This window comes from Nerophis ophidion, linkage group LG08 (assembly GCF_033978795.1).
Source record: "Nerophis ophidion isolate RoL-2023_Sa linkage group LG08, RoL_Noph_v1.0, whole genome shotgun sequence".
NCBI classification, from domain to species: domain Eukaryota; kingdom Metazoa; phylum Chordata; class Actinopteri; order Syngnathiformes; family Syngnathidae; genus Nerophis; species Nerophis ophidion.
Genome location: NC_084618.1, coordinates 72450766 through 72465141, shown reverse-complemented (window position 1 = coordinate 72465141; position 14376 = coordinate 72450766). Strand labels below are relative to the sequence as shown.

At 38.5% G+C, this 14376-nt stretch overlaps 1 protein-coding gene across 5 annotated transcripts in view; it reads right to left on the bottom strand.

Moving 5' to 3' along the window:
• Positions 1-14376, bottom strand: part of LOC133558337 (integrin beta-3-like) — a 92090-nt gene that overhangs the window by 28840 nt on the left and 48874 nt on the right. For all 5 annotated transcript variants that reach the window (XM_061909633.1, XM_061909630.1, XM_061909631.1 and 2 more), the window contains 6 exons: positions 9351-9603; positions 8933-9095; positions 8702-8863; positions 8506-8601; positions 5276-5365; positions 4905-5039 (listed from right to left, as the gene is read on the bottom strand). In XM_061909633.1, the coding sequence (XP_061765617.1) occupies positions 4905-5039; positions 5276-5365; positions 8506-8601; positions 8702-8863; positions 8933-9095; positions 9351-9603 (899 nt within the window). The remainder of the gene's footprint in view (positions 1-4904; positions 5040-5275; positions 5366-8505; positions 8602-8701; positions 8864-8932; positions 9096-9350; positions 9604-14376) is intronic.

Sequence of the window (14376 nt, the reverse complement as noted above, 5' to 3'; positions counted from 1 at the left end):
GAAAGGGAATAAGCGGTAGGAAATGGATGGAGGGATGGATCTTCATGCACGGTTCATTTTGTGCACCAGTGAAAAAAAAACATAACTTTGTCTTGAATTTGAAACATTTTATTTTATGTTTTTCACTAAAGAAGGGTTCAGTGAATGCGCATATGAAACTGGTGGGGTTCGGTACCTCCAACAAGGTTAAGAACCACTGTTATAGAGCACTGCACCGAATGGCAATAAAAGTTAAAGTACCAATGATTGTCACACACACTGGTTGTGGTGAAATCAACCACTGCATTTAGCAGGTATACATCAATTTTGAGGACTTTGGGAAGGCTTTTGATAGCATACAGCCATACACCGAGAAAGGCTAAGGAAAATTCTAAGGATGTACAGGATACCACAACATATAATACACCTCATTACGAGCTCTACGCCAATTTTAGGTGAAGACAGTCGTCAGGCAAGTCTGTGTGATGTCTACGCTGCTCTTCAAATGCGTCGCACCACAAAAGAACAAAGAAGAGGAACGAGATGGACACGCTTCCTTTTCAACATTAGAATACCTCGATTTTGCCTATGACTTAGCACTAGTGTCGCACACTCAAAAGTACAAGCAAAAACATCACTTCTCAACCCCTTTGTACAACAATTTGGTCAGGAACTCGCATGGCTGCGGTAGTTGAACCCCAAGATGCAGAAAACCGGAGAATGATGTGCCGGTAAGAGTCTTTATTGTATTTAACAAAGGAGGAGCAGTCATGCATGTAGTAGAAGGTCCTTGACATATTTATTTCTCGAGATCTGACCAACAGGCAAGGAAGGCAGAAATAGCAACCAGATGTGCCAGGCTGCCAATCAGGGACAGGTGAGGGGAAACGAGCGCTCAGCCAGACATGCAGGAAGGGGAATAAAAATAAGAGCGCCAAAAGGAAACAAACACCAACCAAGGAAACTCAACCAGAAGTGAAGTGACCGATCATCACAGGAGGTTGATGCGAACATTTATGTGCAATTACAGCTAGCATCGCAGGAGCTGCAAAAAAAAATCCCCCCAAAAAAACAAACCAACAAAGTTTTGTCTTAGGAGACAACAAAATAAAAAGAGAGGGGACTCGGAAAAAAGGACAGAAAAGTATTTGAGCTGGCGTGAGCTCAAATACAGTATGAGGAGGGATTTCAGACCGATGCTGCTTTGGCTCTTTTCCTGCTTTACTAGTAAGTATCTTTCAAAGCTCAAATCAAAAAGATAATGCTGATGTTAGCTATCAGAAATGTGTGTGGTAGCAATAAATAGCCACCAGCTTGATAGTTTGCAGTTTCACACCGACACTACCAGTCGCGCAACAAACTCAAAAGTACTGTATAAAGAAAAAAACAATGCAATGATTACAAACCACAAATATAAAGTTTGAGTAAAATATGTAAGGTTCCTACTGTGGAAAGATCACTCAGAACAAATCGTTACAGTGGTTTCTGGCGATTTACGACGCCATGCACTGGTCCTCATGGGAAATGTGGTCTTCCTTCAGGCGAAACACTACGGTTTTGGTCCAAAATCAACCAGTCGGTCTTCCACACTAAAAGCCTAAGAAGAATCTGTAGGATTTTGTGGCCCAATAAAATATTCAACCAAGTTCTATTGAATGTTGTCTGTCTATCTGTGTTGGCCCTGCGATGAGGTGGAAACTTGTTTATGGTGTACCCTGCCCGGATGCAGCTAAGATAGGCTCCAGCACCCCCCGCCACCCTAAAATGGACAATCGGTAGAAAATGGATGGGTGGAGGGATCTATTGGAAAAATACCAGCAAGATAACATGGACAGCATCATGACAAAAAGGCGCTGGAACTGAATTGGGCATGTTTTTTGAGGAGAGAGATAGACAGCATCCCAAAAACAACCCTACACTTGTGACCCGAAGGTAGAAGAAAGAGAGGAGGACCCAAGACCACCTGGCTTTGCACTGTGGGAGAAGACGTGAAAAATAGGGATACAACTTGGGGAAATATCCAGAAAACAATCCAAAATTGACAGGAGTGGAGGACCTTTGTTGCTGCCCGACATGCCAAGAGGCATAAAGGGCAGTAAGTAAGTTATTGTGGTTTCATGGTTTATAGATTCATATCATTTGACAATCATTATTCTGTTAAACTGTAAGTAAGTTAGATATAAATATTGAATATGATTAAAAGCAAGAGTAAGATAACTAATTCAGTGTTACTATTTGAGTGGGAAAGGTTAAGCCCCAGGGTCAAAAAGGTTAAGAAACCGTACTCTACAACATTATGCAATATCTCATTTAATTTTCAATACCACGCCATAAAATACTGTACCATATCATAGTAGACTATTTGCACCATTCAGTCCTCCACTGTACTATACGACATGGTCTTCTTGCTAGAAACACAATCATTATTTTGACATTTTGTCAGCTAAAGATAACAATATCAAGGTTTGTTGACAAAAGTTAATTAATAAAGTAACTTGTTGTTGTGATCCGATTCCCGGATCACATCTTTTGTCTATATTTGAGTCCTTGTTTGTGTTTTGATTATTAATTTTAGACTCTTCCTGTTCTGAGTTTTGCACTTCCTGTTTTATCTCATTGCCATGGTTTCTCATTTGTTTCACCTGCTATGTTTTTCGACGCACACCTGACGCCAATTGTTTACTTTAGTATTTAAGACTGTTTTCTACCTCAGTTCGGTCATGGCTCATGGGTTTGCTTGGCTCATACTGTCACATTCAAAACGCATTGTGATGCGCGGAGATATCACCTCAGGATGCAGTGGGACCAGACAGGCAGGATTGCTGGTAAGAATCGGATTTAATATACAAAAATAAAAGAACACTTATACAAACAGCAAAGTAAAGGAGTGCCGGAGCGCACGAAAAGCTAAAGCTAATAGCTAGCACTAGAGTCCAAGTAAGTGTCACAGAAGCGCGTGTCAAGCGCACAGAAGCTAAGGCGTAACTTAGCACAGAACCGACAAAGCAGAGAAAACCAAACGTGACAGTTGCGCGTAGCAAACCCATGAGCCAAGACCGAACTGAGGTAGAAAACAGTCTTAAATACTAAAGTAAACAATTGCCGACAGGTGTGCGTCGAAAAACATAGCAGGTGGAACAAATGAGAAACCATGGCAATGAGATAAAACAGGAAATGCAAAACTCAGAACAGGAAGAGTCTAAAATTAATAATCAAAACACAAACAAGGACTCAAATATAGACAAAAGATGTGATCCGGGAATCGGATCACAACACTTGTAATATACTTTAGTTACTTTTCAAACAAAGTAATCAGTATAGTAACTCAGTTACTTTTTAAAGGAGTTATTGGTATTCAGTTTACTTTTTTAAAGTCATGTTGGCAACACTGACTGTACTGTACTACACTATACTGTAATAAACTACAATACCACAGCATAGAGCTTTACAGTACTGTATGTATCATACCATACAACACTACACCATGTTATACTACTGTATGTTAGGACTTCGCATGGCTGCAGTTGTGTGACCTCAAGTATGCAAGAATCCAGGAGAGCAGAAAGCAGGTAAGATGATTTTAATTTCATCAAAGTAAAAGATATAAACAGAAAGCAGTCTTGCATGGAGATGTTCCCAACATAGTTTTAACTTCGAGCACTGAGGAGTGCTCGAGTGAAACATAAATAGACCAATGTTGATTGACAGCAGCTGAGGACCGCTGCCAATCAACGGCGAGTGTGACAAAAACAGTGCTCAGCGGAGTAAACAGGAAGTATAACAAAATAAGAGCACTGAACAGGAAATAAAGTACAAAACACGAAAAACTATCAGAAAGTAAGTGACAGATTGTTACACTGTTCACCATATTATGCAACACTATACCAGATTATAATGTTATAGCATGGGATATCATACAATAGTACATTTCACCAAACTATACCATATTGTATTTTGCCGTACAACACCATACCATATGATAAACTATTGTACCAAACTATATCATACTACACTATGCTAGGCTATTTGCATCCTCCTATACTACAGGTGAAACTCAAAAAATGTGAATATCGTGCAAAAGTTCATTCATACCCCTTGGCATACCTTCAAGTACCCCAGGAGTACGTGTACCCCCATTTGAGAACCACTGTACTAGATCACAATACCAATAGTAAAGAATAGCATATGATGCCATACACCAATACACTACTCATTACTAAATCGTACTATACCATAAAGTAACTGTACCATACTGTACTATCCTATACTACACAATGCTATACTACACTACACTAGACAACAAAACCCTAACATACCATACCACATTCTACACTAAACTACACTACTTTACTGTCCCACACACTATAAAATACCATACCAAACTACATCACACTATCCTATGTTCGACGAGTTCCACCATACTACACTACATATTACTAAGGAGAAACATCTTATCATTACATGGGGAATGCATGAGACCAATCATTCATTCGGCATTACATCTAAAACTGGTGGAAGTCCAAAAGTGGGCAGTGACGGCGTGTGCATGGACGACCATATAAGGAGAAAATGAGGCCCAGAGAAAGAAATGTGCGCGAGGGCCAAAATATGTCACCTGGAGTGAAGAAAGACAAAGCCAAAAAAGCTGGGGGAAAAATGGTTAAAAAAAGGATGGAAGGACAAAAAACAGGAAGAAACAACAAACTGGGGAGAAGTACAGATTACACATAGATACCAGGAACATGGTTATTTTTGCAAGGGAATAACAGAGATATGCATTTTCTTTATACATCTGTATTGAATTCTGCTTTCTAAGGCTTGCGAGGCAAGATGTCTACAAGCTGGAATGGAGCTACACTGCATAGATTCCCAAAAGTTGACAGATGGTAGAAGAATACATTTTCTGGAGATTTGCCTGCACTGACCGTGTCTCCGATCTTGAGTCCCGAGCAAGACTTGAGGCCTGGGATGACTTCTCCATTTAAACATGTGGCGTTAAAAGAGAGCGACAGCTCCTCCGGGACGCCCAAAAGCTCCAGCTCTACCTTGGAGCGGATTTTCTGCGGGAATGAAGACAAGAAAGTAAGAGAAGAAAATGTATGCGTCAAAAGTATTCAGACTCCCAATTTAAATCCTCCATTTTTACTTCCTGCATGTGTCATGACCATGTGTACCACTATGGAAGTTCTACCGAGGGCAGAGACATACTGTTTGAATGTGATTCACACACAACTGGTGTGTGTCAACAACACCGTCTCACCACATTGTGTGTCTTGATGCGTGTAATAACACTCACAGCGTAGGCCTTCAATATGAGCTGAATGACATTGCCAGAGTCATTGGACAGCGTTCCCACAGTGGTACCGGGAATCAGCTCACTGTAGTTCTAAAAAAACAGGAGGACAAAGGACTGTAGTCATCCTACATAGTCTCGGAAATAATAATTACTGTATGTAATATCCAAAGTGTCCAAATTGTATACAAAAAATATAGATACACAAACAGTACTATGCCTCACTATAGCATAAATAGGCCAGGGGCCAAACTTTCCTACAACACAGGAGCCTGGGGCCCTTTCACCAAATTAGTCATCTTACTCTTGATTTTAATCATTTTCAATAATTAAATCTAACCAACTTACAGTTCAACAGGATAAACCTTGTCAAATGATATGAAACCATGTGTTAATCCCCAAGAAATGTCTATTAAGATTTAGGTCAGGCTGATTACAAAAATACATATGACTCAAATAGTCTGCAAAAGAAGGGACTCATAAAAATTGATGATAAATAAATGTCCATACATTTTACCTTGTGCAGTGCTAAAATACATGAATGAGAAATAATGAATAATGAATAATAATATATACATATTTCCTAAATAAACTGTCAATAAAATTAAAGTGGAAATGAAAATACAACTTCACCACTTAAGTCAGAATCTTTGCATTCAAGAAACTCCTCTATGACTTTAGCTCAAAACGTTCTGTTTGTTTGATGTTGTCATTACTGCCACACGTAGTGAAAAGTGTATCACAATTAAGTACAGCTGCGGCACATACGGACCACAGCTGTGAAATAGATATTTTTTTGGCAGCCCAACAATATTACCTCAATCCTTATTGCCATGCCATGTTTGTTATTGTCAATAGTGCTGTGTGTGCATGTGTTTGTATTTCCTCCCTCCCTCCTTTTTTTTTTTTTTATGTGTGAAGCACTTTGTGTTGCCATTTCCCTGTGTAAGAAAAATGCTATATGAATAAAGTTCGATTTGATTTGATTTGAATGTGTCTCGGCCCTATGGTTAAGAAACACTTTACTATACAATTATCATAGCATAGCATACTCGACTATTGTCACAATCCTTCACAACTATTCTGTTTTTTGTTACAGACATTTTGTGTTCTGTGTCTAATTTTGTTCCACTGCTTGGTTTGTTTCGACTTCCTGTGTGCTGTTATTTCCTTTCACTGCACCGCAGACCCTGCAACACGGTGGAAGAGGGGTTAGTGCATGTTCCTCACAATACAAAGAGCCTGAGTAGTCCTGAGTTCAATCACAGGCTCGGGATCTTTTTGTGGGGAGTTTGCATGTTCTCCCCGTGACTGTGTGGGTTCCCTCCGGGTACTCCAGCTTCCTCCCACCTCCAAAAACATGCACCTGGGGATAGGTTGATTGGCAACACTAAAATTGGCCCTAGTGTGTGAATGTGAGTGTGAATGTTGTCTGTCTATCTGTGTTGGCCCAGCGATGAGGTGGCCACTTGTCCAGGGTGTACCACGCCTTCTGCCCGAATGCAGCTGAGATAGGCTCCAGCACCCCCCGCAACCCCGAAAGGGACAAGCGGTAGAAAATGGATGGATGGATGGCACAACAGGCCTGAGAATTTCCTCGCTTTCCTCTGATTAAAAACCTGGACACACCTGTTCCCGGTTGCCAAGCAGGCTCATTTATAAGCCATCATTTGGATCAGGAATCATTTTACTGATAGTCGAGGCTTCTTTTCAGAGACAGTATGTGTTTGTGTCTTGTGCACTCCCGAGCTGCACTTGCCTTCTGTTGTTATTAAGTATACTTTTACCTGCATTCCACCAGCTGTTCTCCGTATTTTGGGGTCATGCTGCAAGCAACGGGACAAAACTACATCATATTATAGCATCCTATACTATACCACGCTATACACCATGCTATAAAATACAATAGCATAGCATATCATACGATTCTATTTGTACTTTAGTATTTTACTATACTGCATAGTACCATAGTATATCATATACTATCATTCACAGTAAAATACTATAACACACTGTACAATGCTATATTGTTACCATATTTAACTTATCATATGATACAGTACCATAGGATTCTGTACTGTACCATGTAATAGGGTACCATATGATATCATATACTGTAATATATCTACCATAAAAAACTAAACTACAATATACAATACAGTAACACATCATGCTATACCATTCAATTTGATTCCGACTTTTGAAGTGGTGATTTGATTCAAAATGTATTCTGAATTCAAACGGATTTTCATATTATTATTATTTGGTATAAAAATTATAATAAAACCTTTCAAAAGAGGTTACAGGTTATAAAAGCTACTCTTGGCTGCTGACATAAGACGTATAAATGCAGGAAGCACATAGATGGCCTAAAAAATGGTATACCTTTTTTTTTCTGAAAATGTATTAAAAAAATAGAATACAAACATATATTACTTTTGAAAATTATAAATCGTTTTTGAATCAGAATAAATAAGAAATGTGATTCAGATGTGAATTTCATTTTTACAGCAACCCTAATACCATTCCATACTACTAGCATTTTGCCCCACTATTAAGTACAATGTCATTCTATAATCCATCCATTTTCAACCGCTTGTCCCTTTTGGGGTCGCGGGGGGTGCTGGAGCCTATCTCAGCAATATACCAAACCATACTGTGTGATGCCATAGGCTACATATATTATACTACAGTATACTTAACAATACTTAAATATGCTATCCTACCTATATTGCAGAACACAGAACACTACTAGACTTTACCCTCAGTGTAAATGATTGGAACATAATCGTCAAACAATGTGTCATTCTTAATATTTTTCCCATTTCCAAAAGAAACAAACGCTGTCCCCAATCATTTGTCATTCTCACTAACCTCTACTTGCAACTTGCTGAATCAGGACAATGTGCACAGGCAATAAATTCTAAATTTCCATTCCTCCAGAGTGGCGTTCAAAAATGTCTCTGTCAAGCCATTGAGGTTTGGAAGCGTTGAAGAAAGCGCTGCATGTTCAGGATTAAGTAATAACAGAACGGCAGTAGCAGCCATTCTTCCCGGTTTGCATTTGAGTCTAGAACTATTTTTTTCTGTATTTTTCAGTCACTCAAATAGATTGTGAAAATTACCTGGAAACTATAAATTCCATAGAAAAGCCAAAAAGCCAAAGAAAGAAATTAAACAAAGACTGTAATGTGTGCTAATACATCCCAGCATAACATAGCAACCCCACTAACCTGGTACAATGGCACCACAGGGTTGGTGACAGCAAAGATGAGGTTGATGTTGTTCTCTGACATCTTCTCCGTAATGAGCGCGAGGGATGGGTAATCCTGTGTAGAGAGAATGGGGGCGGGTAAACGTGTTTACTCAGCATTATACACACACCTTTACCACCTGTGAGCGACAAACACACACACACCACACGCTAACCATGGTGGTAGACATGCTGTACAAGTTGTCCGAGTTGAGGTGGCACCGTCCGTCGTTGGGCCGCACGATCCCGGCGAGGCGACCGTCCAGCGCCACGTGCGTCTTGGCGTCCGAGGTAAAGATGAGGAGGTGGGACGCGCCGGGACGCCAGCCGATCTGCTCCTGGTCTCCATAAAAACACAATAGGTCAATTTCTACAGCAAAAAAATTAGACGAGTGACTCTTCCTCACCTTGCAGACAGCGGCCTGGAGGATGGCATCAAAACCTCCCTCGGGTGCGTCCCGGTTCCTGGATACAATCTGCTTCCTTACTTCCTCTGTGAAGCGATTCACTTTCTCCGTTAAAGACAGAACGTGTTTGTAGCCAAACTGAGGCAGGCAGGTGGTGTTGATGCTGCCAATCAAACAGAAGTTCATAGATCAATAAATAGGAATAGGACGGGTGGTTATAGGGTAGAATTTTTAACAAGTGCCCATTTGCTCGGGTAAATTAGTCTTAATCTTACGGTAGCTCTCTAACCAGATTACTTTTTTAAGTGCGGTTGACTCAGCAGAAAAGAAGCCGCCGTAAGTTTTTAACAAGTGCTGTGGCTCTGTCTGATCTTTTAATGATCCCCTGAAGCAGACAACAAAAACCAAAAGCTTGTACCTGAAGCAAGGGTTCTTGACAGCCTCTTTAGGAGAAATGTACATGTAAGGGGACAGTGGTTTGTCCACAAAGGCCCCAAAGCCCATGCGGAGGTTGCTGGTGGCCCGGTTCATGGCCTCGGCCAAACCCCTCCCTAGCGTCCTCAGGCGGTACAGGTCGTCGTTCATGGAGTAGGAGAGATCCATGAGGTAGTAGAGGTCCACGGGGTAGTCCTCTACCTGCCGTACCTTAACCGTGAAGCGCTTGGCATCATCTTGTAAAAAGGGATAAAAAAAAGTGTTTATTCTACATTTAAACCAAGCCATTAAAAAGTCCATCACCGATTCCACTCAACCAACCAAACCAACCCTCCAAATCTAAGCAGCTCAACCAACCCCGACAACTCAATACTAACCCAACTTATCAACCAACACAACAAAACCCATACAAAAAAAAGAGTCAACAAAGCGAACCATGACTAATAAAGCAACCACTCACCAAACCCAAAGAACAATGAAGCCATGCACACCCAACACAACCCAAAAACCTCTAACCCAGCTTTCTAACTTAGCTACCCTAGCACAACACAATCAACTGCATCAACTCAAAAATAAAACCGCCTACCAAGGTACCAAACCTACTGATCCTCTAAAGCAGTGGTTCTCAACCTTTTTTCAGTGATGTAACCCTGTGAACATTTTTTTAATTCAAGTACCCCCTAATCAGAGCAAAGCATTTTTGGTTGAAAAAAAGAGATGAAGTAAAATACAGCACTGTGTCATCGGTTTCTGATTTATTAAATTGTATAACAGTGCAAAATATTGCTCATTTGTAGTGGTCTTCCTTGAACTATTTGGAAAAAAAGATATAAAAATAACTAAAAACTTGTTGAAAAATAAACAAGTGATTCAATTAGAAATAAAGATTTCTACACATAAAAGTAATCATCAACTTAAAGTGCCCTCTTTGGGGATTGTAATAGAGATCTATCTGGATTCATGAACTTAACTCGAAAAAAATCTTCACTAAAAAAGAAATCTTTAACATCAATATTTATGGAACATGTCCATAAATAGCTGTCAACACTGAATTTTTCATTGTTGCATTTCTTTTCACAGTTTATGAACTTACATTCATATTTTGTTGAAGTATTATTCAATAAATATATTTATAAAGGAGTTTTGAATTGTTGCTATTTTTAGAATATTTAAAAAAAAATCTCACGTACCCCCAGGCCCTATTTGAGAACCACTGCTCTAAATTAACCAACTCCGACAACTCAATACTCACCCAACCTATCAACCGACACACCGAAACCCATAAACACCAAAGAATCACTGAAACCAACCCGATAATCAACTAACCACCTACCAAACCCAAAAAGCAATAAAGCCAACCACCCCAACCCAACCCAAAAAACTCTAACCCGGCCTACCAAAGTATAACCCAAACCCCAAAAAAGCAAGCGAGCCGCCCCAACACAACACAACGCCAAACCGACTTCAATCATATTAAGACTGACCAACCAAACATAACCCAACAAATCCACTAACTCCAACACTTTAAGGCCAACAAATCCACCACAACACAACCAACCCAACAAACCATCCATCCATCCATTTTCTACCGCTTATTCCCTTTGGGGTGACGGGGGGCGCTGTTGCCTATCTCAGCTACAATCGGGCGGAAGGCGGCGTACACCCTGGACAAGTCGCCACCTCATCGCAGCCCAACAAACCAACCAACACCAAAAACCTACCGTCAAGCCAGCCTACCAACCAACTCTATGTAACACGCCTGTTTGGGTCCCTGCATCCATTGATTGATTGATTGATTGATATATTTTTATTTCAAATATGCAAAAAAAAAACAAACAAGAGCAAGCATGATCCAATACAGTGCTGTAGCCTTAACGGCTATTATCACAATGAAGAATAAAAAAAAACAAAAAAAAAACAAATGAGGATTCGACTTTTTTTTTTTTTTTTTTTTTTTTTTTTTTAACATATTTGAAAAGGAGTGAGAAGAAGTATACACTTATTTAATCCCACCCCTTTTCTTTAAATCATAAATTACTCTGAGCTCGAACTTCCTTGTTCACTCTACGTACAAACTTAATGAGCTTGTATATAAATAAATGATAAATATATACATACATATGCACACTACACACATACATAGCCACACCGTTACCACAAGTGCTCATGGAAATAGTATCATGAAAAAACAAAAAAAACAAAAAAAACAACAGCAGTACCAGTGCCTCAATGGGCAGCCCCTAACTCTTTTGTAACACAAGAAACCCAATATCAAAGCCCTTCTTCATGTCTGTACCTCTGGAATAGCATGTACCTAAACTTCTTTTTAAACTGGTTTATGTTTGGACATTGCTTTAACTCCACATTCAAACCATTCCATAGTTTCACTCCACAGACTGAAATACAAAAACTTTTGATGGTCGTTCTACAACTAAGCATTTTGAAATTAAAATTTCCCCTTAAATTATAATCCCCCTCTCGTGTGCTGAACAATTTTTGAATGCTTCTTGGGAGTTTATTTATTTTGGCTTTATACATTATTTGTGCAGTTTGATACAAAATAATATCATTAAATTTCAATATTTTTGACTGTAAGAATAGTGAATGAGTATGGTCCAGATATCCCACATTGTTGATGATGCGTACAGCTCTTTTCTGAAGTATAGTTATTGAGTTTAATGAGCTTTTATAATTATTCCCCCAAACTTCCACACAGTAGGTTAAATATGGTAAAACTAATGAACAGTAGAGAATGTGGAGTGATTTGTGATCTAGAACCTGCTTTGCTTTATTTATTACTGAGATGCTTCTTGACAGCTTAGACTGTACATGTTTTATATGTGGTTTCCAGTTAATTTGATAATCAATTGTAACTCCAAGGAATTTTAATTCAAAAACCCTTTCAATATCCACCCCATCTATTTGTATCTGTACCCTTGTTTCACGTGTCCTCTTTCCAAACAGCATTAACTTAGTCTTAGTCAGGTTTAATGACAATTTATTATAGTCAAACCAAGCTTTTAGTTTACTCATTTCTTCCATAATGACTTCCTGTAATTGATTTAAATCATCCCCTGAACAAAAAATATTAGTGTCATCAGCAAATAACACTAATTTCAATAATGTAGACACTTTACAGATATCATTGATATACAGGATGAACAATTTTGGCCCCAACACTGACCCCTGGGGGACACCACAAGCAATGTCCAAACACGATGAACAGCAATTCCCCAACTTCACAAACTGTTGTCTCTTATTTAAGTAACTTTTAAGCCAGTCTAGTACAACTCCCCTGATTCCATACTTTTCCATTTTATTGATTAATATATCATGGTTAATTGTGTCAAATGCTTTTTTTAGATCAATAAATATTCCCATTGCATATTGTTTCTTGTCTATGGCATTTGTGATTTCCTCTATTGTTTCAATGATTGCCATTGACGTAGATCTGTTTGATCTAAACCCATATTGACAGTCAGGGAGTAAATTATGTTTTTCTATAAATGCATCTAACCTGTTATTGAATAGTTTTTCTAATATTTTAGAGAATTGTGGAAGTAAAGAGACGGGTCTATAGTTTGTGAAGTGATGTTTGCTCCCAGTTTTAAACAGAGGTATAACTTTAGCTATTTTCATTTCATTCGGAAATGTGCCGGTTTGAAATGACAGATTACAGATATATGTTAATGGTTTTGATATTCCTGTAATTACATTTTTCACCAATGCCATACTAATGTCATTGCAGTCTGTGGACATTTTGTTCTTACATTTGTTTACAATATCCAACACTTCTTCTTCACCCACTGCATTTAAAAACATAGAATTGAGATTTATCTCCAATAATCCCTCCATATTTTTACCAGTTGTCCGTGGATCTGGGATTTTTGCTGCAAGTTCGGGTCCAATACTTACAAAGAATTTATTGAAGGCATTAGCTACATCTTCAATATTATCATTTTCTTTACCATCATTCATGAAATACGTTGGATAGTTATTTGAAGAGGTACTGTTTCTTATAATACTGTTTAATAAATTCCATATTCCTTTGATATTATTTTTATTATCATCTAGTAATTTCTTATAATAATCCCTCTTATTTGACCTCATAATATTAGTTAACTTGTTTTTATATTTTTTATATTTATTTTCTGCTTCTTTTGTTTTCAATCTTATAAATTCCCTGTAAAGAGTGTTTTTCTTTTTACAAGCATTTTGCAATCCCTTTGTGATCCAAGGACAATTCGTATACTTTCCTTTGCTGATGCATTCTTTTATTGGGCAATTTTTATCATATAATGACCTAAATATTCTCAAAAATATATTGTAAGCACTATTAACATCACCATTTTCATAAATTACATCCCAATTCTGCTCCAGTAAATCATGTTTAAATGAACTAATGGATTCCTCTGATCTCGTTCTTCTGTATTGGGTTGGCTTTTCTAATTTTTTTGTCCTGTAGTTACAATCAAATATAAGAAAAACTGGGAGGTGGTCAGTGATATCTTTGATCAATAGCCCACTTACGGTCTTATTTTCAATATCGTTGGTAAATATGTTGTCGATTAGAGTGGCAGAGTGGGATGAAATTCGACTAGGTCTGGTGATTTTGGGATATAAACTTATACTGTACATTGTGTCAATGAAATTAACTATATCGTTATTTTTACTGGGATTTAAAAGGTCGATATTAAAGTCTCCACAAATGAAGACAGCTTTATTAACATTACTCTTCTTTGAAAACAGGCATTCCATCCAATCTGTAAAATGTGCAATGCTTGCACCTGGTGATCTGTATATACAACTAATAATGACATTTCTACTTTTTTCCATACAAATTTCAACCGTTAGACATTCAAGTAGGTTATCAACCACAGTTGTCATATCATCCAGACGTTTGAATCTCAAGGTGCTATCCACATAGATTGCCATCCATCCATTTGCTACCGCTTATTCCCTTTGGGGTGACGGGGGGCGCTGTTGCCTATCTCAGCTACAATCGGGCG